Source organism: Suillus subaureus, assembly GCF_016647635.1.
Source record: "Suillus subaureus strain MN1 chromosome Unknown BJ212scaffold_1, whole genome shotgun sequence".
Taxonomy (NCBI): Eukaryota; Fungi; Basidiomycota; class Agaricomycetes; order Boletales; family Suillaceae; genus Suillus; species Suillus subaureus.
In genome coordinates, this window is record NW_024538557.1 from 1,080,394 (window position 1) to 1,104,111 (window position 23,718).

Here is a 23,718-nt window from a genome sequence, read left to right on the forward strand (position 1 = left end):
ATGCAAAACACCCCTGAAAGCAAATTTTGTGCGATCAAACGTCACCATGTACACTGGACAATCAATCCAATTGCTAATGGAGCATCCCAGAATTTTGAGTTCAAAATTAGAGTGTCTTGTATCAGAAAAAAATCATAGTCATGAGAGTTAGGTCATAGTAAAAGTTGCTCCCAGCCAACTGCGCAACGAGGCCAGGCCGTCAGTAGCTACTCCTTTTTTCATCATCATTGAGCTCTCCGACATTTACCCATGTTCCTGCAAAATCAACTTCTCCGCCTTCCCAATCGGCAAACTTGAAAATTCCGCCAGGACTACTGCAATCTAAACCTCCCATATCTGAACGTTCGCCTTCAGCGCCCAAGCCTTCGACCCCCATACCGCTGGACTGAGCCTCTCGTCGCTTCTCCAGCTCACGTTCAAGAATAGTTCGGACGCGTGAAATGGCAACCTCAGTGGGAGAGCCTGAAGACGCAGCTGCCTTCATAAGGTCGCACTTATTAGCGAGGATTAGAAGTGCGGGTGATAAATGTGAAGGAGGAAGCGACGTCATTGCATTAAGGACATGGTGGAGGTGTCTAGATGTTGCACTTCGTTAGAACTATTGTGATTATGAAAGAGTCAGATATACGCACTCTGCTACCGTAGACCCATTGCGCGATATGGTACTTGCATCCACTACGAAGACAACCGCTCTGGCATTCACTAAGTGCTCCTGGAATTGGTTTCTGATTCGAGGATGCCCAGGGATGTCGATAACCGGCAAGATGCCTACTGGCGAGAGAGGCATGATAGAAGTATTAACTTGCAGTGACGTGTGCGATGGTAGCGTTCCAGTAAATGCGAGCTAGATACAGTTGATTCAGGGATAAATAATCGATGTAACTTCAATGATAGATCACAAACAGTAGAAAGGATTGCTGTTTTGCCAGCGTCCGAGGGCCCAACAAGGAGAAGTGTGGTACCTCTAGACCTTGATTTTCTTCGAGAGAATGTGATAACTTCAGAGCGTAAGAATTTCTTTCAAAATAATGTCGGTTGAAACGCACCAATAAGTAAACCCACGACCAGCGCCAAAGAAAGTAGCAATAAGCTTTGGGGTGAAAGACCGTTGGTGAATGGAACCACCTCGGGAGTCATAGTCTCGTCGCTCAGTGACTCGATTCCCATAATATACTTAACGTCCCAGAAGGTGGATAAGTAGGAAGAATTACCCTAGTACTAGTGCTGCAGTGCGATAGAATGTCACGGACGTGTACTAAGTACTAACAAATGCATGCTTGTTTGGCGTTGTTGAAATCAGAAGCTACACAGCCACTACTTCAGAAAGAAATACCGTAAGGTTTCGTAAGGTTGTCGTAAGTGACATCAAAGGTGTAGTCGAAGAACAAGTTGAATGTGGAGCAATAGTAACTGTAGCATCAACCTAACTACGGCGTCTAGAGTTCAACGCTATCAGCATCGTTCCCAACTCCAACGCGTTCATTCTTCCGATAAATGTCTTGAGAAGAAAGTTACGTTGAGCCTTCTCGGGCCATGTAAAGAAGTCCTCCAGATGGTTTTGATCATAAATTCCAGCAGAAAGGAAATCCGGAACAAGTTTTACCAGACTGGGTGTCATGGAGTTAAGAAACTGAAAAACTGCATGAGAGCTTTGAACGGGTAATACGCCGTGCGAGTGTGCTGAGGCGGGAGAAGATAAGCTCCCGCTGCGTTGGGGAGCGATGACAGGAGAGCAATGCATTGTGGGTGACGCCGTGATTTCTGGACCAGATGGGAAGGCATGTCGATCACGGGCAGTAGCCCTCTTTCGAGTTCTCGTGGCTACACAGGCTTGTGAAGCAGCGGTATTGAGTTGACGGACGGACAATCGATTTGTGTTCTGTGGGGCATTTTGAGAATCTAAATATCTCGCGATACAAAGTACAGAGCATACTTTTGTGCGAAGGCGTCTGGGCTGTTGTCGGACTTGGCTGCCAGCCCTCTCACGAGCGATTTTACGCTCATACCAGTGTTTCCGGTATACTCGTTTCAACAAATATATCCTTAAGTACCAAACTAGAACCCAAGAATTGGGATACTTTTCTGCAACTTCTGGCCACGTAGCATGAACCTGAGACAAAGGGTGGAGTAATGAAGCAATGCGACAGGAGATTCGATTGAAGCTCACCGCCTGGTAGAACAAACGAACCATTTCGGGGTCCTGGTGCTCATATCTATCTTGTATATTGAGAAACCTGGCGGCTGAATCTATGACGAGAGCCTTTCTTCAAAATCAGTCAACCAGATACTCAGAAATTTATATGGCACGTACACGCAGTCTCTGCCACTGCCGTGAATCCATCTTGGATGCCATTTTGACATCCTGGACATCCTTACACTGTCTCGCGGGTTGGGAGATAAAGACAAGTTCTGTGCACATGTCTGGGGCTGGCGATGAAATGATAACACAAAGGGAGATGTCTTATACACCCCCGCTTACTCCACCTTTGGATGCGACACGCGCGTGAGCGGCGCGGGAAATACCCGCGAATAAATATAAAAGTACACTAGAAAGTACACGAGTCCGACATATGAATTGATAATTCAGCACAAGGTTTCAACAAAATCGATCACTGTGGTAAAATCAGATGAGAGATACATTCAGAATGGATCAGAACATGCCTCTTTAACTTCGCTCGTCGGTCCAGTAATGCCTCTGCTAAACGACCTTCTTTGCGTGCTCGCTTGAGCTGATGCATTATTCAGAATGTTACTGATAATCATATAAAATATGAATATCGACGAACCTCTCTCTTATCCTCTTTCGACACCACCGAGCGTCCAGCTCCCCAGGCTTGATGCATATGACTTTGAGATCATTCAGATCACAAACCGCTCATCGTAAGTGAAACGTACTTGGTGGAAGCCTCGTCTACGACTGTCAACTCTGAGCCCGCTTCTCTTTTCTTCTTCTCCTCATGGGCTTCCTTCTTATACTTGCTCTGGATCTTTAACCAAAACCGCTCCCGAAACCCGACTTCTTCACTGTCGCCTCGCAGCTGGAGCGAACCTCCTGCGACCTCGTCAACACTGAGATAATTTTCATACACGTTCATGAAGGCTACCATGCCATCGGGTAAAAGAACAGGTGTCCACTCCTCCTCGGGCCCTCGCGCTTCCCTAAAAGCACTGACAATACCATGCTTGTCACAAGACAGAAACTTTCCTTCGCCAGTGCCCGTCCGAAGGTTGATAGTAGCCGATCCCGCGACGCGCGTTGTAACCCAGACCTGAGCTACCTCTGTAGGTGTACGATCAAGTAATGGCGGGGAATCAGATGTCGAGTCCTTGTCCAGAGATGACAATATAATCTTGTTTCTTGTAGAATCAAAATTCACTGATATGGGCGAAGGATCAGAAGGGTGTATAATGAAAGTAGGCCCGCGAATTTCAGTTGCATTCTCTGGTAGAACCCAGGTTTCCGGGTCCTCATCTTCGTCTACACGTTTGTTGGCGGAGCCTTCATCGTGGTGTTCTCTCTTGCGCTTCTTCTTTACTTTGTCCCCTTTGAATTTGAGCTGTGTGGACCGAACTTTCTCCATCGACTACACGCGGCGAATTGTGTGCAGTCAGGAACCCTGCATCATATGCCGTGGTATATCCGGCAAAAACCGACGAGCAAACTTTGAACCAAACAATTCGTTCCATACACCCAAATTGAACTGCCCGACACCGTTATCGACGTCCTCCTCAAGATCAAGATGAAGTACAACCCTGGTCAGTGCTGTCTTTGTACTCGCTGGTGTCCGTTCTACTTGTCTATGCCCCTCGGAGTGAAATTTTATGCACAGGAGAAGTTGGATGGAGACTCGGAGACTTGGATGAGATCTGTTGGGTGAATAACTTACTGACGAATGAGTCTACATAACAGACGTCTCCTCTTCGCGGCGCAAGAACCGCAAGGCCCATTTCAGCGCACCCTCCTCGGTGCGCCGCAAGATTATGTCGTCATCCCTATCCAAAGAACTTCGGGCAAAATACAACGTACGTTGGATCTGTTGAGAAACGAGGCACGGGATGTTCATATAGTACTCACTAGACGCGGTCACTACCGATCCGCAAGGATGACGAAGTACGAATTTTGCGGGGGAAGTACAAGGGTCGGGAAGGAAAGGTCACTCAGGTGTACCGCAAGAAATGGGTCATTCATGTTGACCGTGTGCAACGCGACAAATCCAACGGTGCTACTTCTCCCATTGGTATCCACCCCAGCAAAGTCGTGATCACCACCATAAAGCTTGACAAGGATCGGTGGGTAATCCACGTTTTGTTTATGTTTATCGTTCTAAAGTTCTTTCCACTAGTCGGGCAATTCTTGACCGCAAAGACAGGTCAAAGACTGCACAACCCGCCGCCACTGAGGATGTTGAGATGGTGGACGTAAGTGACTACCGTTAGATTTGACAGGCAGCCATAAAGACTGACCGGTTCGTCTTCCAGTGATTTTCTGCAGGCGTATTGATTGTCTTCGGCTTTCCTTGTTGCATTCACAAAACCACCATGTATCTATGCGCACTATCGCACATGATATGCACCATGACCCTCCTGTTATACTTTAAGACAGCTGTCTCAGGCCATAGTGTACGGATTGATCCAAGTTATCTTTGCAGCTGGCATAGAACACATAGTACAATGCAATACTAACTATGGATCAGAAAATGACATCCTCGTCCTTGGTACTCAGCAAGTCCACTGTTGGTTCTTGTTGTACATCCAGCCGTTCCAACAGTCCCTCCTCTTCAGTTATAGCTTGCCTTTCTGCCTTCCCAGCATCTCTCTTCTTCTTGCCTTGAACTTTCTTAAGTCTACAAAGCATCGTTGACGTCTAAGCTTGACCAGAAGGCTCGATGCGCTCACCTAAAGAACTCCTCGCGATCCATTTCGTCTAGCTCACTTATGATATATTTGATGGTATTGTCCAACCGCGGAATGATTATATGTTCAATGGCGTTTACTCTCCGGTTTGTCGCACGAATAACTTCATCCAAGATAGTGAACGCCGTTTGTAGCGACGCAAGTTCCACCAGCGTTTCGAGAGCCTTAGCGTACACCTCCTTTGCTCGCAGAACCTGTTGACCTCCCCTACCAAGACCTGTTAGATTGAAGTCTGTGACGCGAAGATTAGAATAGAAATGCATAGAAGCTCCGAAGCAACTACCAGATCCCGGTACACGATCAACATCAAATCCTGGGAGGAGAACACCGGAAACGTTCTCTTGCTTCGCTTTGACACGGAAAGTGGCAAGTTTCGCTTGCTCCTGCACGATATAGGAAATATCTCCCGTAGTATACGTGACCTCTGCCATCGAGAACGACGCCAACTGCATCACTCTACCCATCTTCCGTTTTGCCTACCATTTAATTGTCAACAACTTGAACGGGTAACATCGGGTAGAGTAACGCACCTCATCCACCTTTCTCAGTATTGCACGAAATCGCGTGGTCAGGGCATCACGCTTCTTTGCCAGCAACGAATGCCCGGTCTCAGCTCCCTTTAAACGGAGTTTTGTGTTTGTCAAGGCCATACGCGTAGCGAAGACATTCTCCCTAGGACCTGCTCCAGACATTGTTGTGGGGAGTGCTGAAGGCGGGTAATGAATAGAAGCACGATAGAAGCGGCAGTACGGCTTCCCTTTCTAGGTCAGTTAACACACCAGAAACCCTGACAACATACAAGCCGGGATAGCTCAGCTGGGAGAGCAACAGACTGAAGTTCTGGAGGTCCCGTGTTCAATCCACGGTCCTGGCATTGTTTTTGCATCCCAATCAATAGTGAGGTAATTTTGTTTATCTCCGGTGCTTTCACTTCACAACAGATTCAGACATTTTACCTCAGTCACATCTGCACGAAGTTCACTCGAGCGTGCGTCGATGAACGAATGCAGAGTGTGCTAATCGGCCGAGTTCACCATTGTTATACTTGAAGACAGCCAACGATGTCTATTAGAATATCAGAACGTCTTATTATCATCTTGCTTGTACATAGTCGTCGATCTTCAAAAGTAAACACACAGTCTCCGTCGAAAGCTCAATCGCGCTCGTGGAGACGAGAAGAGGTTGAACAACATCCTCCTCAAGAATATTCGAGATTAGGCCCTAAGGTGTATGCAGTCAGATAATCGAAGCAACTCAAGGCTGCAACCACTTACTGTGCGGACGTTGATACCAGCATTCCGGTCACCTAGAGCATGTCGGTTGCGTAATTCCGTGACAATAGCAATCGGGTTAAGTCCAGCATTCTCCGCGAGCGTCGTCGGTATCACTTCCAATGCGTCTGCGTACGCTTGGAAGCAGTAGGCTTCCATGCCTTTGAGTGACTGTGCGTATTGAGACAACAGCCGGGAGACATGGATTTCAGGTGCACCGCCACCACCGATGAGCGCCCTGTTTATCAGATCAGAACCTTGACCCGTAGAGACAGGACACTCGAATCTCACCGTTTCTTTACGAGACACCGGACAACACAAAGAGCATCATGCAGACTGCGTTCACATTCCTCCACAACAAGGTTGTTGCCACCCGTAGCCAGAATACTAACTGTCCGCCCACGGTTCTTCACGCCAGTGATCTTGACAACTTTGATCCCAGCATTTGAAGTCTCTTCGACTAGATCTGCGTAACCAAGTTTGTCTTCTGTAAAGGCCTCGATATCGGCAATAGGTTTGCATCCGAGACTCTTGGAAAGAAATTCGATCTCGTCACGCTCAACATCCTTGACTGCAAGGATGTTGAGACGCTTAAGGAAGCTGAGGGACGTATCGTCGACTGCATCACGGAGGATAGACTTTTGGATCAGCAGGACGTTGCAATTCGCCTTCTTGATCTTTTTACAAATGTTGAGCAGGTACTGACGACCCTCTTTGATGACCTTGTCCATTTGTCGGTAGTCATTAATCACGACAGTGTTATCCATCTAATAAGGTGCTATGAGAACTGAGGCGAAAGGGGTCAAATACACATACATCAGGTTTGGGAGCACTGAGCTGGAACTGGATAATGGCAATCTTGGCCTTCTCCATGCGAGTAGGACCGCCAGCTGAAACAATTACATTTTGGTTGAGGACAACACCATCTACAAGCTCAGTGTCTTCGATAGTGCCACCGACTTTCTTCACAACCCTGATGTCACGAAGGTCTACAGTGGACGATTGAGGTGTAACCAACCGCGTCACAGCAGCCACTGCGATGGGAGCAAGTGTCGAAGAATATTGAGAGACAATCTAATGAAGCGCGCGTCAGCAAAGCGCTACCACGATAACTTCAGAGATCCTCAGCACCTTAGAGTTCAGGGAAGTGCTCGCTGCTCGGAGGAGACTGGTTTTGTCACTGAGATCAATTGGCGTCGATATCTCAGTGAGATATTCGACTGCTTTGACCGATGCTCTCAAAAACGATTCTGCGATGATGGTTGGATGTATGCCTTTCTGCAGCATCTTTTCCGCGGCCCCAAGAAGGCTACCTGCTAGAACAACGACCGATGTTGTGCCATCACCTGCTTCCACATCTTGAGCAGCTGAGAGGTCGACCAGCTAAAATGACGTAAGTAGATGATCAGCAAGCATCACGGCTCGGCGCGCACCATCTTGGCAGCAGGATGTAGAGCTTGAATACTCCGTAGAATTGTTGCACCATCGTTGGTGATGATGACCTCGCCCTTCGAGGTTTGAATCTACACAAATGCAATATGACATTTCTTCACCATCAACGAAGTAACATCAAGCCCCATACCATTTTGTCCATTCCCCTTGGTCCGAGAGATGTTCGAACAGCATCGCTGATGGCTACGAGAAGGTCAAGCATGCGAAACGATCGCAAATAAAACTCTTTACGTACCTTTAGCAGCGACCAAGTTAGACATCCGAAGCTCCATTGGCTTGACCTGTGGACGCGTTCATTCCATCGAGTCATCGCGATTATGAGTGACTAATACCTTGTCATTGAACGCGGCATTTGAGCCTGTGCGAGCTGCTTGAGATGCTGCTGGTGCGATCTTTGATGTCATTTTGACTTCGTCGAAGGCTCAGTAGATTTTAAGCGGTAGACGATGCGCGTAGACAAAACCAGAATCGCTAATTTATTATTAGTAGTCGCGGGGTTTGCCGCCGTTGGGTATGCGTACGCTCGACTTGAAAGTAACGTTGGCTCTAGCTACTCCTCTCTCACACTTCACGATCTCAGTTTCAGATGGACTTTGTGAGTACATCTAACAACAGAAATGATCAATACATCTGATCAATTCTCATAGTTTGACGATCAGGATGGCATGGCAGGTGGCCCAGGGGGTCTTTTCGCTCAGTTCGCCCAGTATGCCACCTCTCTTTGGCTCCTGTGTCAGGAAACCTGACCAGCAGCTATGTCATTCCAGAGGATTTGGAGTTCCTATGGGCACTCGAATTAACCGGCCAAACCCTCGTTCGTATAACGTGTACTTGAAGGCCTACAGTGTAGCGATGCTTCCTGGTCGGGAGCGAGAGAATCTTTCCTACGGAGGAAAGAGTGCGTAATTGGATCTCATCGTACACTGAATTTGTGTAGTAACGATTTTCTTGCAGTTATCATGCCTCCATCAGCCCTCGCACACTTGACTCACCTCGATCTCGAGGGACCTTGGATGTTTCAGCTCACAAATGCGACCAATCCAGCCGCATCCACACATGCAGGTGTACTCGAGTTTATCGCTGAAGAGGGAATAGTCCATCTCCCCTACTGGATGATGAAGACGTTACGTCTCAATGAAGGCGACCCAATTCGCATAACTGGTGCTGAACTCCCGAAGGGCAAGTTCGTCAAGCTACAGGCGCAATCTACGCATTTCCTTGAAATATCAGATCCAAAAGCCGTGTATGTGTACGTATTTCGGCATCACTGACTCAGCTAACATCTATCAGGCTTGAGCAAGCTCTGAGAAACTTCACTGCGCTCACTCAGGGTGATATAATTGAAATATATTATAACTCAATAATCTTCGGCTTTCTTGTGATGGAGGCGACACCCGGTGGAGGTGGTATAAACGTGCTAGACACTGATCTAGAGGTCGATTTTGCTCCCCCGGTCGGTTATATAGAGCCTGAGCGTCCGAAACCCGCCCCTCCTTCCACTATGGCATCCAAATTGAAGATCGACCTCAATTCATCGAGTCCCGGTTCCTCACGACCGTCTTCATCACTAGGTGGTGGTTTTGTTGCTCCTGGTGGAACAGCTGTAAGCAAAGGTGGCGATCATTGGGAGAGTTTCAAGGGCAAGGGAGAAACTCTCGCCGGTCGGAAGACGAAAGGCAAGGGTATCAGTCACCGGGGAGTCGAAGCAGTAGGGGGAGACAGCAAGATCATCAGAACTGAGTGTGTTTCAAGCAATCTGGTCGCGTCTGGGCATGCTAACGATCTCAACAGCCAACAGAAGATTATCAACAACAGCTCTGCTGAAGCAGATGTCAAGGTCCCCGCTGCACTCAATCTTCCATTCGGAAAACTGTTTTTTGGCTTTAATGTCGTCACATACACCCCACCAGAACCCAAGGCTCCTTCCTCTCCTAGCCCTTCAGCTGTGAGTTTTGAATATAGTTCCACCTCAAGTCGATCTCACAATTTCTTCAGCCCTCTTTCTCGGGTTCAGGCAATACCCTCACGGGCCGGCCAGTCACATCACCGTCAGGTGCGAAAGGAAAGGAAAAGGAGAAATCATCTGCAAAGTCGCAATCGAGCGAGAAGGTTTGGGGCACTGGCAATACGCTAGGTTCCTCTCGGTCCACCCACATTCCACCAAGCTTCCGTGGGCGTGATCTTGGTGGTCCTGGGGGTAGACCGCTTCCCCGACAAACGACGGCACAGTCGAAGCGACGCAGTCCGACGCCAGACTGGGGTGTAGACGATGACGACATGATTGACATTGACAGTGATTGAATTGGTGGTTGTAATATAGTTAATTCCACAAGGTGGAGAAGGCCAGACGATGGTTCGTCTGCATGTATGGAGGATGACGTTGTACGTAGATACTTGAATGATGGATGTGTAATTCATAAAGTGAGCAGATTGTCGGGCCCGAGTCAATGTTACATTGATGTTACAACATGACAACCCCGACACCCTTTCCTGGTTCTACACCATCAACGGCTGAAACACCTGCCAGAGGTGCTGTTCTCCAGTTGTACAAGTAAAAATTAAGGAGACCGTCCCCGGCGCCGAACTACCATAAAACATAAGGACTGGCCGCGTTCCCTTCATAAATAAAATACGTACCTTTAAGTTCTCCAAAAAGCTACAGTTGTCCATGAGTGTAAGGGCATTGAAGACGTCAAATTTGGCCTGGTTCGCGATGATCAGTGCATCTCCTACAAGAGCTTCTAATCGTTTCTTGAGGTTGTTGTCCGCTTCCGAGTCTTCAACAAACGCCACATCAGATGCATAATAAAACAAGTAGGCAGCTTCTAAGAGCCCATGTTTCGGATGATTTATAATCGTCGAGGGAAGAGAATAAAACGAAAAGAAGTCGGTAATCCGGCCGGTGTTTGCTTCCTATAGTGTGCATTAGAATAGTAACAGGAAGCACATGAATAAGAAATTGACCTCGACAACATACGTCCACACCACCTGGCCTGGTCTTCGATAATGCTCTGATGGTTCGTCCATACGGCCTCTCCCACTCAAAAACTGATGGCGGATCTCGTCAAGGGTCATGATTGGCCACATGCTGAACCTCTGCATGTAGCGTGTGAAGAGATCAGCGACATCTGAGACATCTCTTTCCTCCATTTCACGAAGGCCGCTCAGTTGAGGCTTAGCCACCAATTTGTAGACGTGAATCATTCGAGCAAGCGTCATGCTCCGAGGAACGTACGTAAATTTGACGTCGACAAGTTTCGGGATATTCAGTGAACGGTGGAAGTAACTGATAGACTCTTGAGCACTTCCGCTAACTATACAGAGAGGCGACATACCGGCAAGTGGACACAGGTGTCGGAAGAACGACGCCAGCGGTATAGATGGCCTGGAAGACACCCGTTAAATTCACTTGTCGTGTGACCTCCTTGATGAGCACGGGGGCCAAGCGTTTCGAGCGCAGCTTCTTGTGCACACACAGATAATTAATCTCGCACGCCCGAACAACGCTGGATGGTTTTAAGTTCCTGTAAATCATCACGATAAAGATGTCGATGTCTCACTTTCCGCGCACACGTAACGTAACCGGCACACCAGAGATAAAAGCTACCAGTTTTTTGTTCGAAGACACACGCACACCAATATGCCAATCTTTGAGGTAACCCGGGGGCTTGAGAGCCCTAAATGTTCGTCAGATGCACGTCCCACTATGCACTGACAAGCTTACCATTCAAGAAACTCGGCGCTGTATTGGAACCGGAATGCAGCCTCATCGTCTTCGACGTAATTGAGAGATAATAGATCGTAAACTTCTTTGATCTGTAGAATTGAAAGTCACAAAGACAAGACATGATAAAATTGATACACATACTTGCTTAGAGTCATTAATGTCTAATATGGACCATTCGAAATCTTTCGGCAGAGGGTATGCGTCTTGTCGCACTTCTTCTCGAGATTTGTCGGGTTCGATGAAACCGTCATCGAGCGAATCATCGTCACCTAGGGCCACCTCTTAGCACGTCTTAAAATCGAAATATATAACACAACGCATACCAAGCTGTGGGACTGGCTGAGTGGCCCAAAACTGTCTCGAGACTTGAATTCACGGTCCACATTTATACATGAGTTGTTGTACATACCTTATGTTCTCCCATAGCTTTCTTCCCTCGCCCAGCGATGCCCGATTTGCCTTTGATGACATCCATGATCTTCATCTGCTCCAATGCTTGCCTAACATTATCTTCATTGGTAGCTGGGGTATTCGGCCCGTGCTCAGCAGCGACACGATCCACGACGTGACTGATGAGCTCTTGTGGTATTTCGTTCTTGCCGCGCACCGCGTTGAGAACCTTTGCAGCCTTGGACTTTTTCTTCTTCTTCGGTTTGGACGATGAAGCCTGAGGTGTAATTGCACCATCCTGTTCATGATCAACCTCGGGTTCCGGGGTAGAACATCGATCTTCGGGGTCAGATCCTTGGGTTGTATCGATTATCTCTTTGATTTGCACCTTTTGAGAGGATGAAGACATTGGAGCAGCGTGGTGTCACAGAATGTTGTCACAGGACACGCAAGACTACTACGTGCCAAATTGAGCGGCTCTTTCGGTTATCCACTCTTGTTGCTCAACAATCACCATGTTCATCGTAAATTGGTTCTGGGACATTCTTGCTCAGCTTGGTCAGTCGTTCCAGCCCAAACTTTGTGTTTTATTGACTGTTCCACTTGGCTCTAGGGCTGATGCACAAGAACGCCAAAATTCTCTTCCTTGGTCTGGACAATGCTGGCAAGACGGTGAGCAGCGCGTAACTTGTGCGAACTTTGCACGGCCCATCGACATATTTTACAGACGCTTCTGCACATGCTGAAAAATGACAGACTGGCCACCCTTCAACCCACCCTTCACCCTAGTACGCCGTCTGCATTTTTAATGCTCTTCCTTCCGTAATGCTATGCACCTGCAGCTTCCGAGGAACTGGCAATTGGTAACGTGAAGTTCACTACATACGATCTTGGCGGACATCAGCAAGGTCAGTATAGCACCCTTCCCTGCGACCTCGGTTGTTTACCGAACACCAACTTGCGTTTCAGCCCGTCGCCTCTGGCGCGACTACTTCCCTGAGGTCGATGGAATCGTGTTCTTGGTCGACTCTGCAGACTTCGAGCGCTTCGCTGAATCAAAGGCTGAGCTCGACGCTTTGCTTTCTATTGAGGAGCTGGCCAAGGTTCCGTTCCTAGTTCTTGGCAACAAGATTGACGCTCCTGGCGCAGTCAGTGAGGAGGAATTGAGGCATCACCTTGGGCTGTACCAAACGACCGGCAAGGTGGGTTTTTGTATCTGATTGGTGTGGAGAGTTACTGATAAGGTGCGACGTGGTTGCAGGGCAAGGTCCCATTGAACGACATCCGACCCATCGAGATATTCATGTGTTCAGTCGTCCAGAGACAAGGGTACGGCGAAGGTGAGTAGCCTAATCTGTTACGGTTGGTGCGTAAATGACTGAATGACGTGTCCGCTCAGGCTTCCTATGGCTCTCGCAATACGTATGTACCCCATTCATGTATCTCATTTTGAACTAATATATGACCTTTTCAGATATGATCCTACGCCTTGGTTGGTGATTGAGGGGATTTAGTAGACCTTCACTAACTCCCGTTCTCCCTTGTCCTTTGCTTTTATTGTCGTTGTGGACTGTCATATGCTATTTTTCACGCTTCATACCTTTGGAGTTAACTAGCTCGGCAGACTTAAACATGTTGAGTAAATATTTGAGCATTGGTCAGCATGTCTTCTCAATGAGAGCAACTAATGATTCAAAAGATTGATCTTGTCGTTAGCTTTCATTGAATTTAAGTGAGACGAGACACGCAGCCAAACGTTGAAGCCTTAAAGCTTGGATGTTCGGTGTACGCGGGCCCATGTGAAGATCCTCATGGCATAACGCGTGACGCGTGCCTCGATCAGTTAGTGAAGCACGTCTCGTTAGTCCCTTCAGTCTCAGTTTCAGGACTTGTTCCCCATTCTTTCTTCGTCTCTGCGCTCATCTTCAATTTGCGCGTCGCTCAACGATTTTTATATCTACTAAAGAGCTCAGCATACATGAGCCCAAGTTTGAATTCAGATACTTGCATCTTTGCCGGCGACTCTGTGGTTGTAGTGACCACCACAAAATCGAGCCAGCCGCAATTTGTACCTCAGCGGTTATTCTCAAACACTGGGGAATGTTTTCATCTGTCTTGCACACTGTCTCGTTCTCACCATAATTTGCGTCAAGCTACTAGGTCTCGGGCGTTCGTGCGCCATCGTTTGCTGTAGCAGTGTAGCACCCCCACAATGTATGCCACTTATTCGTTTCTGCCTCCTTGCTGTGAATCATTGGTGTACGTCGACGTCCAGGTCGTTCCATATTCATACAAATGCAGACCACGCCTAACGACGATTCTATCAGATTCATACTGGGCTTAGGTGTCATGGGCGAAGGAATAGCCGAGTTCTGCGCATCGCGAACAGCGTTAAAATCATCACTTGTCATTTGTCTCATGGGCAGTCCTCGGGCCAGAGGTCTATTCGATACTTATGGAGCAGTTTCCTGCCGGTTTACCACTTTTCGGATCACGAGAAACTGCCGTCCCTCAGGACAATCGGATTCTCGATATGGACTCTGAGCCGATAGCAACGATCAAAGAGCTAGTTGACAGTCATGTTCGATTTGCGATCATGGAAGATGACGGTGATATAGAATATCAAGGGTTTAGTGACGAAGGCTTAGTTGAAGTCAAATGGAAAGAAAGCTGCAGAGGGTGTTCTTCTAGCGCGGACAATAATGTTGAAATGGGGAATTGAGAGGATATTGATGCACTAAATGCCAGAAGTGGAAGGTGTAGAGCGGGTATGTTCATACTTCCCTGCGGCGTTGCCTCTCGCTGGTGATAAACCAGACCTTGGATGAAGAGGAGGTTATTTGCAATAGATGAGGTTGCCAAGCTTGAGCAACGGCTGGCGACGAATGGAAACAATAAAGATTTTAATTGAGTCGCTCTCCAAGTGGCATCAGTACTTGGTAGATTAACAAGTTTACTCGTCCAGGATAACGCCGCATATGTCGGTATGAGCGCTACTCAGGTGCCTGAGTGTGCTGGTTACATGATACGAAGGGTGTATATCCACTCATGATGACCCCAAGTACCCATGCATGACCAGCGACATAAATCAAACTCCTGACCCAAAGCCCAAAGAACACATCATCACCGAGGAATTCCAGCTTGTATGCCTCTGCAAGCCACAGCGCTTGCGTGCCCATCCAGACTACTCCACACATCACCCACTTTTTCCACGAAATGGTGATGCGAGGTACAAGTAGGGGTATGAAGAGGGTGTACCAAATAAAGTATTGAGACGTGCACACGCGGTTGAAGAGCACGAATGTGAACGTCTGTACAAACCACACGAACGGAAGGTCGGCCGAGAGTCGGCCAAGGATGAGGCCAGTCCCGAGGGACAACGTCAGTTGGGGTATAAGACTCGTAAACGGCGAGCGGAGCAGCTGGCGCCAGATGGGTAAGTCGGCTGATGTACTTCCAGAACTAGAATATGTGAGGTAGATGAGGTAGAAGTAAGGAGAAAAGTTGTGCCGATGATCACGCCGGTCTGTATGATATAAATATGCCTCGTAGAGGAAGGGGTATCCCCACCTGTAGTAGTGAGTAAGGTTCAGTGCTTGGAGATGATGCAGATACTTACATAGCGTAGCATACTGCTCCCAGAATAATAAATGTCCCTCCGCTAAGCAGGGCGAAACAAAGCGCCTGTCTTCCAACCAGACGACGTAGATACGCAAAATCCCACCCTTCTCCATCGACATGCTGCAAGGTAATCACAGAGACACAGCTAACCCCATATATAATCGGGTAGATTTTCCAGTGAGCGCTGAGTCCCAGCATCACGGCGGCAGCGTTGTGTCGACGTTCAAGTGCGTAGAACAATGTCAAGAGGACAAAAGTGCAGAGAATCGCTTCAGAAGAACCACGCGTTGAGATAGTGAATACAAGAGGGTTCAAGAGGTGGGTTGCCGCTAGAAGAGTTGCATATGCACGCATAAAGCGTTTCGAGTTCTCTGCGGAGACATCTGGTGCCAATGATTTAGTATGGGGAAGGATGTGCAACATCAAAATTTGATAAATGAGGGCGCCGTTTATTAGATCGCATGCAGCAAACAAGTACTTTCCGAATGACGGGTGCAGCCACTCATTTGGAAGGAGAAGGATGGCCAGTAGTGGAGTATAGCGATAGGTCTCCCGAGCATACGGACTATAGAATCACTGAGCCTGACATCACCAAACAGACCAATAAACTTACTCTCCGACAGTAAAAAAGAGAGGTGCAAGTGGCCCCTTTGCAGTATTACCCTGCAGTTTGGGGTAAAGGATGAATCTGGCAGCGTCACTGAATACACGATAGTCGATGTCGGTGTACTTTACTATCGAATGCGCATCGTGCCATTCGCTGTACAGTATGAGCACAACACGAAGGACAGCAGAAATAACCAGCAGCTTTTCAAAACAAGGGATACGGCCCTGCCATGTAGCACTGGTGTTGGGTTGCATGTGGCCTTGAAGCTCAGTACTAGTTACTGCTAGTAGCTATAGGTCGGAAACTCCGTCGCGTTTGAAGTCACGTGATACGCGATGATTCCGAGCGCGCTAAGCCCACTAGCTGGCAGGCGGCCTGCCTACGACCATATTCGTAGTATCTGTCTGATGCTGGTACCCGAGTTCACCAACTCATCCACGGGAATATTAATGTCAGACGATCGCCCCCTACTTGGCGCAGGCATCTCCAATCCTCATTATGGCACTAGCAATGACTCGGATACCCCGCCACTTTTCCAGCATCGTCTCTGCACGGAGACGCCAAATCCTGTTCGGTTCAGAAACGGCCGTTTCGGGTACCTCGGTAAGTGGGTATAGAGTTCTCGTGTGTTAAAGGCCACCAACCTGGGATCTGAAGCTTCCTATCCCCGCTAGCCCTCCCCCAACCGTAAACTACCCTCCCGGTGGGTCATGGTTACTGTGAGCAGCTGGCCGGTTCGCCGTTTTGCGGTTGCAGTCGTGCCTCAGATCCTGTACTCCCACTGGGTATATAGGCTTAGTAGTATTATTCCTACACAGAACGAGAAGGTCGGCGCGGTCGGGGTAGCGGTAGCCCCTGATGAGAGCTTTCGCATGTTCGAAACCGCTGCCATTCCCGCCATCTCAGTGTCCCTCTTGCCCTAGCTACCAGACCTCTATCCTAGGAGACGGGTGACTGCAGCAGGTGCTACGAACATGGTCTGCCTCGCGACGTTCTGCTGGACGCTCTGGCTTGGGCTTCGCTTTCCAAGGCAGTCGCTAACGTACGTTGATCAACATAACAGACCAATTATGGAGAAGAGGCTTCTCGTAAGCTGGACTTCCGATTAGCCTTCCTGGTTTTGATTTACATCGTGAATTGTGTAAGTGTGATGCACCATATACAGGCTAGTGTGAAGTTCCGCTAGTGCCTACTAAGCTCTTTGTGCACATCGTAGATGGATCGTAGTAATGCAGCGTGCGTGGCACTCCAAATTGCCTTCGGTAGTGTAGCTTAACTGCACACTTGCAAGTGCAGCGAGGTTGCGTGGTTTCGAGGAGGACCTCGGCATGACAGGGAACCAGTTCAATACACTCATTAGCATCCTTTACGTGGGATATGCATTGATGCAAGCTCCTTTGTATGTATCAGCCTAATTTTCCTCTGTGGCGTTTCCGAGAATTCAAAAGCAACCTACTCTTAGATCGCATGAAAAGGCCATCAATACACCTCTCAAGCTGCATGGCACTATGGGGTGCCATTACCATTTTCATTGGTATGTGCCTTTTCCATCTAATCCGTATCGACAGTAACGAGGGTCATGGAAGGCGCATCACGAACGTTAGTATCTATGATCCCTGCAGCCCTGTCCGCTCTTCAGTTAGCATTACTTTAGGTATCATGCTGCTCTTATCTTGCGTTTCTTCCTCGGATCTGTTGAGGCGGCATTCTTTCATTGTGCCGTATTTCTTCTCTCACGATGGTGCAGTTACTCCATACCCTCCATCCAGCATATTATGAACTTAATCTAGGTACAAACGCGATGAGCTAGGGCTACGTACGGCGCTTTTTGATTGTAACAACTCGATCAGCTATGCTTTCAGCACCCTTGCAGGCTAGCAGATTAACAGGGCTAATTAGCAGAGGCTATCCGGGAGGTCAAATTAACCTATGTAAATTAGCGTAAATTTGCAAGTCTGCTGATTAGCGCTAATTTACTTGTAAATTTGACGAATTTAACTGTTAATTAGGGTAAATGTGGTTCTACGGCCATACATCCCAGGTTTTTGCATCAGGAAGTGCCTCTAACGACGACGACGCAACAATGGACGATGTTGTTAACACCTTGGCGTGGGGATTCACGTTTCGGGGTGTTTCGTCCAGGAAGTCCCGGAGATAGGGAGAGCGCAACTCAATATCTGCATTTGCCCCTCCAAGCAAGAAGTATGAGTCGTCAACCTTTTCAAGCTCGCTCGGCAGTCCTCGCTCATCGTTCAGCCACTCAACACCAGCATCGGGAAATTTGGGATCACCAGCATCGTTGGGTGGATTGGAGTTGAAGGGTCTCGGTTGAGGTGGATGTGCGCTTGCGGAAAATGGTTTCGTCCATGTCTCGCCATCGAACAAGCAATTTTTTGGCGGGATTTGCATTCTGCATAGTACGAGTGTGATTCACTGATTTGAGGTTGAGGTGCTAGCCAGAAACACATACCTCAGGTTTATAACGATGCCACTGTCGAACTTTGATATGATCTTGAAGTGTCCCGAGATTTTGATTAGCACGACACAGAGAGTTCAACCATGCGATGGTGGACATGGTGTGTTCGTGTGCAAGTGCTGTCTCCGAGTCAACCATTGGTGACCCTCGGCCAGTGTTTGACGTTGGCTAATGGCTTGCCTCAAAAATCGAGCAATATTGCAACATTCTTATTCCAGCAGATGAACACTTCAAGCAGATCGGCCAATACAGCATATCAAGCAGATTAACCCTAATTAACAGGGCATTTTGGGCCTCCCAGATTAACACAGTAAATTAGCGCTAATTAGCATACACCAAATTTACAGGACACTACCTTGCAGCGTCAGGAATTTTGGCAGGCCTAGACGGCACTTTTGGTGTTCCGGCTTGGAGGTCTGAGGCGACTTTCGTTTCCTCCCAAAATTGGAATTGGGCTGATCTTACTGCTCAAGGTGGCTATTCTTTGCGGAGGGTACTTTGACCATCGTTGTTGCAGTGTCTGCAATCTGGAATTTACCAGATTTTCCTTCCACGCCGAGTGTCTGGCTTACGCCTGATGAACAATCTTTGGCCAAGCGACGCATGGAAGAGGAAACTGCGACTGGAGATCGGCACCAGGCCCCCGTAAAGATATTTTCTGGATTAGTTGATGCTCTCATGGATTGGAAAGTATGGTGGCTTGGTGCTACCCTTTCTTTTATGGTAGCTTCTTTGTCATGCAGTAATTTGTTTCTAACACTATCCGCTACAATGGGTTACAACCCGACTATCAGCCTCCTACTCTGCGCACCTCCGTGGATTCTGGGAACTGCAACCTCATTTATTGTGGCCTGGTCGGTTTTTACTTGTTGGGATCCAAAGGTGAATTAGCAATGGCAAAGGCACTCCGATGCAACTGGTGACCGCTTTTGGCATATCGCCGGTTACTTGTCGGTGCCGTTGGATTTATCACTACTATTTCTACTATGGATACGGGTGTTCGATATCTGTCTATGTACGACTTTGATTTCCCTCATTCAGTCGTTTCATTTACATGTTCCGTGAAGGTTCTTCATGACCTAGGCTCCAGTTGCCTTTGTTATCTTTGTGACCTGGGTCTTGAATACCTTTTCCCAAACGCAGGCGAAACGCGCTGCAGCCACCGCAATGATCAACTCTATGGGGATATGTGGCAATATCGGTGCATCGTCAGTTCACATCCAACTCCTGTCTATGCTGCTATTGACACCGTCGCAGGTACTTCTGGCCTTCCAGTTGGGGACCTTCGTACGTCAAGTCATATCTCATTGCATCTTGACGAGCGTTATATGCATTGCAATGTGCTGGGCATTTAGGCAACACCTTGCCCGGTGTAATAAGATTACTGAGGCCGAAGAGCGGGCTCTAGGGCTACCAAAGGGTTTTAGATATCTCCTGCAGTACTCGCAGGCCCACTACCACGCTAACCATGTGACACGAACACCATGTTTGTTGTGCGCAGGGACACGACATTCGCATCTGACTCGAACGGGATCTAAATAAGTGAATCTGTCACGATGATATCACTTCATACTGCAAGGAGATGTTGCCGATACCTGCCGCAATCTATCAATCTAGTGTATGGAATTCAGAGAGACAGGCAGCGGTCGTAGTTTCCACCTTGGTTTGCACCCCACCATTCCGGAATAAGATGCGCTTTTCCAGCAGCTCCTTGAACTGCAAAGGAGAGAATGAATACCATGACCTGTGTTCCACCATCGAGGGCTATAGCACAGTGTGATGTTAACAGTCAAGATAAGATGGCCACGAAACGTACCTGCGCCGACTAAATAGTTGTATTTCACGAACCAACGCGGGTATCTAGTACGGAGCCACCACTGACACAAGAACGAGACCATGTAATAAGACATAACTGAAGAATTTATTCCGACGGAAAGTGCTCCAATGTAGTAACTGTGTAAAAAATGAGGTTTGAATATAAATCATCGATGAGTTCAGGGCGTACCAAATGATAGGGGTGTAATAGTAATCCATGCGCAGTCTCGGCCAGTAACGGTGAATAATCCAGAAAGGAAGAGGCGCAACAAGGCCAATGAGATAGGACAGAGGGACCCATTGATACCTTTTACCAGATGAAAAGAGCTCGTGAGCAAGGCCACCCCACGCAATTGCTTGCGAGTTGTATGATTGAGGTTGTTGGCCAGACCAGATGTTTGTTCCTTGTACAGATAGCAGAATTTCGCGTTGACTGTCGATGATAGAATTCATTAATACTAAAAGAAGTCAAGTGTGGCGAATGGATAAGCAAGACCGCTCTCTAACCATAGTTGAGAACGGCACCGAGTAAGGTGCCAATGATCTGGGCTATGAATGCAGCTCGAGGAGGCAGTTTGGCATCTGAGTGTCCGTCAGTGGGAAGTACCTTTCCCGACAAAGAATGTGCGCAGACATTGAGCAATCTTCAGATCACGCAGTAGCAGCAAAGCTTGAGACACAGTATTCTGGACGAGAACGCGAATCAAATGTGAATCAAGGCGACCATAGGGATACGGACATAGCTGTAAAGGACCTGTCAACGTCAACATCAGTATTGGTAAAAAATCGGAAAGTACATCAATACGAACAAAGAACATGTTCGCCATGGGCCTTCCGTTGTGCAGGTAGCCAGCAATCATCTGGACCAGGGTTTCTTCGCCGAAAGATCAGCTAGGATAGCTATAGCGCAAAAATAATACGTGCGGATAGAGAGACTAAAGCCGGTAATGGCGCATAACGCGCCGAAGAACAAGATAGACACGGCGGCCAAGAGGACCGCGATGACGAAGCCCCACCTCAAAAGACATGGTAAAATATTTCGTCAGATGGAGAATGAGATATTGCTCACCAAGGAAGCGTGGAATCTGTCTTGTAGATAACGACCAACCCGACAGTGAAAGAGAGAACAAGCGTCAAGAGGTACCAACTATTCGGAGCATCTGGATACTGTATTGCAATGTGTCACCAGAGAGGTCTCTATCTGATGTCAGAAGAGCTAACCTTCAGCATCTCCTGGTAGTGTGGGTCGAGGTCCTCAGTGTTGGCAGGGACTTCCCTCTGTCCACTGTGTTTCCAGAACTTCCAATCGAAATTAGCACGCCAACTCCTCAGCGTATCCATGTTCATCCAAATCCAGGCTGGACGAAGATCATCTTTATTCCATAGGAGGAGGTGAGTGAACGTCGCAGCCAATCCCTGTGGTGGAAATATGAGCGAAACACTTATAGTGTCAGTAGCGATCCTTCATGTTGACATACGAGGTTCGTTGACAGAAGGTTGATAATCCAGGTACCAGCATAGAATGGCAGTCCCTGTTCCACCACTAAGGTGGTATCCACCTCATAATTGGAGTTCATGATCAAAGTCTGGTTGTAGACAGTCCCATTCTCATAGAAGAGGAGCTGCGCCAACTGATCGCTGCATTGTCAGCCTGGACATTAGAAAGCGCGACAAGGATATTACGTACAAATGGGAAGTCCTGAGATTCCCAAATGTTGTTGTAGAATATGGCGACGAAGACGACCCTTCATCTCCCTCAGTAATATGATCCACCGTGACCTAATTCACATACATGCAAATGATGTAACCAATGAAACTGGAGAGCTAGGAGGGGTGTTATCGGAAGCGTCACATGTGCAGGATTGTCAGCCAACCTGAGCACTTAGTGGAATAGCCATCGGGTTGCCAGCATTACTCGAGATGTACTAAACCAAAGTTTAACCCCGAAGATCAATATATGTATCCGGACAGAAAGCTGTACCTGCCAGTCGAAGCATATCGACAATAGACCGAGGCCCTCGTTTCCATTGGAACCACCAAACACGCGAGATACAGCAGCATTGTTAGGAGCAGCGAGGCAGAATATTGAGAGACCGGTGAGCAGTGGGAATATCCATTCAGGAAAAATCTCCCATATAGAGATTCTGAGTTCGAGACAATTAGAAATTGAAGATTATGATTTATCGATGAATTTTAAACACACGCAGTAAAGACGAAGTAGAAGACCTTGAGCCTTTTGCGTGCTTCGATGCCATCGCGATAGAGAGCGTCGAACATGGAGAGTAAGGGGAGAACACTAGGGTACAACATCTTCGACGGATAGAGGAGGATCCCTGGTCACAGTGTCGTAATTTAAGCCCCAAAGTATAGCTGCTGTTGGACATAAAAGTACCTCGCATCAGACCGCCGATCCCATAGCTGTGGTTTGCGGTATCAGCTATGGGTACAGTAAGGAACGCGCCAGCGCAACGCACCCGAGCAGTTGAGAAGTAAACAACAAAAAGATTGATGAGACGGCATTAGGCGTGATGTTATAATACAAACTAATGAGTCGTGAATCATCACCGACAGAGGAATCGGATTGCGAGCCCACCGTTGGACAGCGAGAACTTCCGTAGCCAACGCAGAATTCGCAGCTGCACTGCACATGATGATGATGAATGCGTTCTCCTTCTTATTAAAGGGCCCCTGATATTCATAAATATGCATAAACGTCAAGGTCAGAGCCACTTGGAAGACGCACCGGATTCAAGTATCGGAGCAGTCCGTGGCGGGGGATGAATGTCTCCATCGCAAGGCCAATCACGTAGGATATGATGGCGAGGAACATCAAAGACACATTGATGGTTTGCTGGAGTGTCAACCCGAATGAGATGTCTGAGGGAATGTTTGAACAGGAAACTCTCACAGGTTTGAAGTAATAAATTTGAGCTAGGAAGCAGCGCAAGTGAGTAAGAGCCTTGACTGAATGACCTCGACTGCTTTACCCAGGGAGCCACCGAAGGCGGAAAGGCCAAGGCCGATGAAGAAAGCCCGAAAGGTCCAGGGATTCAGGCTAGGATCGTCGTCCACAGAAATGACGCGGGTTGCAATTTCTTGCTCGTTCTGAAGGACAACGTTCTCGTCTGTTTCAGCTTCTTGAGTGGAGGTCTCGATATCCCCTTTTATGTAGCAGGATTTTTCGTCGGTAGCACCAGGTGTCCATTCCACCGTATCAGTGGTCATAGCCACCAAGAGAGGATATGAGATACCGAGGCAGATCAAGGTAACATCTGGTCTTTAAATATGCAGCAAAGTCGACAAAACCTAGCAGGGGACGGGCCAGCAAGAAGCTGTGCGGAACCTATGTGGCGGAATATTCAGTCTATTATGATTATCACTGTGATCTGCCACATCGATTCTGTGCAAAAGACAACGGAATTTTGAGGAATTTCTCAACCAAAAG

The 23,718-nt window shown here is 47.9% G+C and overlaps 13 protein-coding genes and 1 non-coding gene across 14 annotated transcripts; 6 read left to right on the plus strand and 8 right to left on the minus strand.

Annotated features, from left to right (window-relative positions):
* Positions 1–28: 28 nt before the first annotated feature.
* Positions 29–1,262, minus strand: BJ212DRAFT_1310478 (signal recognition particle receptor beta subunit-domain-containing protein). The gene is made up of 4 exons (XM_041333983.1): positions 1,047–1,262; positions 904–998; positions 633–844; positions 29–575 (listed from the first exon to the last, which is right to left on the minus strand). Exons 1-4 carry the CDS (start codon positions 1,165–1,167, stop codon positions 200–202), a joined length of 804 nt encoding a protein of 267 aa, XP_041199976.1. The 5' UTR covers positions 1,168–1,262; the 3' UTR covers positions 29–199.
* BJ212DRAFT_32956 (uncharacterized protein) lies at positions 1,106–2,473 on the minus strand. Its single transcript, XM_041342936.1, has 4 exons — positions 2,312–2,473; positions 2,168–2,260; positions 1,934–2,110; positions 1,106–1,879 (listed from the first exon to the last, which is right to left on the minus strand). Exons 1-4 carry the CDS (start codon positions 2,417–2,419, stop codon positions 1,424–1,426), a joined length of 834 nt encoding a protein of 277 aa, XP_041199977.1. The 5' UTR covers positions 2,420–2,473; the 3' UTR covers positions 1,106–1,423.
* Position 2,474: 1 nt separating this feature from the next.
* On the minus strand, positions 2,475–3,647 carry BJ212DRAFT_32412 (FRG1-like family-domain-containing protein). Its single transcript, XM_041342926.1, has 4 exons — positions 2,896–3,647; positions 2,787–2,847; positions 2,662–2,729; positions 2,475–2,612 (listed from the first exon to the last, which is right to left on the minus strand). The coding sequence occupies exons 1-4, from the start codon at positions 3,579–3,581 to the stop codon at positions 2,597–2,599; spliced, it is 831 nt and encodes a 276-aa protein (XP_041199978.1). The 5' UTR covers positions 3,582–3,647; the 3' UTR covers positions 2,475–2,596.
* Positions 3,648–3,652: 5 nt separating this feature from the next.
* On the plus strand, positions 3,653–4,709 carry BJ212DRAFT_32625 (translation protein SH3-like domain-containing protein). Its single transcript, XM_041342929.1, has 5 exons — positions 3,653–3,756; positions 3,899–4,023; positions 4,079–4,290; positions 4,344–4,419; positions 4,480–4,709. Exons 1-5 carry the CDS (start codon positions 3,741–3,743, stop codon positions 4,480–4,482), a joined length of 432 nt encoding a protein of 143 aa, XP_041199979.1. The 5' UTR covers positions 3,653–3,740; the 3' UTR covers positions 4,483–4,709.
* On the minus strand, positions 4,691–5,606 carry BJ212DRAFT_1256528 (vacuolar ATP synthase subunit D; the record flags this gene model as incomplete). Its single annotated transcript, XM_041329798.1, has 4 exons — positions 4,691–4,844; positions 4,897–5,146; positions 5,198–5,390; positions 5,445–5,606. The coding sequence occupies 4 exons, from the start codon at positions 5,604–5,606 to the stop codon at positions 4,691–4,693; spliced, it is 759 nt and encodes a 252-aa protein (XP_041199980.1).
* A 109-nt stretch (positions 5,607–5,715) lies between these two features.
* Positions 5,716–5,788, plus strand: BJ212DRAFT_t7. The gene has a single exon. It is a non-coding gene; the product is annotated as a tRNA-Phe (tRNA).
* A 218-nt stretch (positions 5,789–6,006) lies between these two features.
* On the minus strand, positions 6,007–8,041 carry BJ212DRAFT_1443286 (T-complex protein 1; the record flags this gene model as incomplete). Its single annotated transcript, XM_041337801.1, has 9 exons — positions 6,007–6,135; positions 6,189–6,423; positions 6,477–6,952; positions 7,002–7,259; positions 7,317–7,568; positions 7,619–7,708; positions 7,768–7,820; positions 7,873–7,918; positions 7,970–8,041. 9 exons carry the CDS (start codon positions 8,039–8,041, stop codon positions 6,007–6,009), a joined length of 1,611 nt encoding a protein of 536 aa, XP_041199981.1.
* Positions 8,042–8,223: 182 nt separating this feature from the next.
* Positions 8,224–9,938, plus strand: BJ212DRAFT_1294485 (ubiquitin fusion degradation protein UFD1-domain-containing protein; the record flags this gene model as incomplete). Its single annotated transcript, XM_041332209.1, has 6 exons — positions 8,224–8,232; positions 8,285–8,343; positions 8,405–8,535; positions 8,592–8,886; positions 8,928–9,582; positions 9,633–9,938. The coding sequence occupies 6 exons, from the start codon at positions 8,224–8,226 to the stop codon at positions 9,936–9,938; spliced, it is 1,455 nt and encodes a 484-aa protein (XP_041199982.1).
* A 160-nt stretch (positions 9,939–10,098) lies between these two features.
* Positions 10,099–12,163, minus strand: BJ212DRAFT_1256773 (N-myristoyl transferase; the record flags this gene model as incomplete). The annotated part of the gene is made up of 9 exons (XM_041329812.1): positions 10,099–10,221; positions 10,275–10,550; positions 10,602–10,923; positions 10,973–11,143; positions 11,198–11,314; positions 11,362–11,453; positions 11,506–11,633; positions 11,688–11,718; positions 11,774–12,163. The coding sequence occupies 9 exons, from the start codon at positions 12,161–12,163 to the stop codon at positions 10,099–10,101; spliced, it is 1,650 nt and encodes a 549-aa protein (XP_041199983.1).
* Positions 12,164–12,200: 37 nt separating this feature from the next.
* Positions 12,201–13,465, plus strand: BJ212DRAFT_1310496 (ADP-ribosylation factor family-domain-containing protein). The gene is made up of 8 exons (XM_041333984.1): positions 12,201–12,312; positions 12,368–12,426; positions 12,482–12,542; positions 12,597–12,662; positions 12,724–12,956; positions 13,016–13,094; positions 13,154–13,176; positions 13,229–13,465. The coding sequence occupies exons 1-8, from the start codon at positions 12,270–12,272 to the stop codon at positions 13,232–13,234; spliced, it is 570 nt and encodes a 189-aa protein (XP_041199984.1). The 5' UTR covers positions 12,201–12,269; the 3' UTR covers positions 13,235–13,465.
* A 267-nt stretch (positions 13,466–13,732) lies between these two features.
* Positions 13,733–14,665, plus strand: BJ212DRAFT_1443290 (uncharacterized protein; the record flags this gene model as incomplete). The annotated part of the gene is made up of 4 exons (XM_041337802.1): positions 13,733–13,856; positions 14,030–14,160; positions 14,195–14,433; positions 14,572–14,665. 4 exons carry the CDS (start codon positions 13,733–13,735, stop codon positions 14,663–14,665), a joined length of 588 nt encoding a protein of 195 aa, XP_041199985.1.
* An 82-nt stretch (positions 14,666–14,747) lies between these two features.
* BJ212DRAFT_1256999 (glycosyltransferase family 50 protein) lies at positions 14,748–16,236 on the minus strand (the record flags this gene model as incomplete). The annotated part of the gene is made up of 3 exons (XM_041329828.1): positions 14,748–15,324; positions 15,374–15,940; positions 15,989–16,236. The coding sequence occupies 3 exons, from the start codon at positions 16,234–16,236 to the stop codon at positions 14,748–14,750; spliced, it is 1,392 nt and encodes a 463-aa protein (XP_041199986.1).
* Positions 16,237–16,480: 244 nt separating this feature from the next.
* On the plus strand, positions 16,481–19,996 carry BJ212DRAFT_1443292 (major facilitator superfamily domain-containing protein; the record flags this gene model as incomplete). The annotated part of the gene is made up of 14 exons (XM_041337803.1): positions 16,481–16,585; positions 17,046–17,123; positions 17,199–17,218; positions 17,274–17,381; positions 17,431–17,520; positions 17,637–17,723; positions 17,773–17,816; positions 18,821–18,872; positions 18,932–19,312; positions 19,361–19,401; positions 19,549–19,666; positions 19,716–19,745; positions 19,781–19,897; positions 19,960–19,996. 14 exons carry the CDS (start codon positions 16,481–16,483, stop codon positions 19,994–19,996), a joined length of 1,308 nt encoding a protein of 435 aa, XP_041199987.1.
* Positions 19,997–20,085: 89 nt separating this feature from the next.
* BJ212DRAFT_1257897 (OPT oligopeptide transporter protein-domain-containing protein) lies at positions 20,086–23,498 on the minus strand (the record flags this gene model as incomplete). The annotated part of the gene is made up of 22 exons (XM_041329900.1): positions 20,086–20,222; positions 20,275–20,411; positions 20,464–20,731; positions 20,781–20,855; positions 20,908–20,959; positions 21,013–21,027; positions 21,083–21,147; positions 21,210–21,289; positions 21,343–21,440; positions 21,495–21,689; positions 21,752–21,904; positions 21,961–22,018; positions 22,066–22,097; positions 22,148–22,198; positions 22,255–22,417; positions 22,477–22,606; positions 22,666–22,691; positions 22,748–22,816; positions 22,867–22,961; positions 23,017–23,124; positions 23,182–23,204; positions 23,261–23,498. 22 exons carry the CDS (start codon positions 23,496–23,498, stop codon positions 20,086–20,088), a joined length of 2,268 nt encoding a protein of 755 aa, XP_041199988.1.
* Between the last annotated feature and the right edge of the window lie 220 nt (positions 23,499–23,718).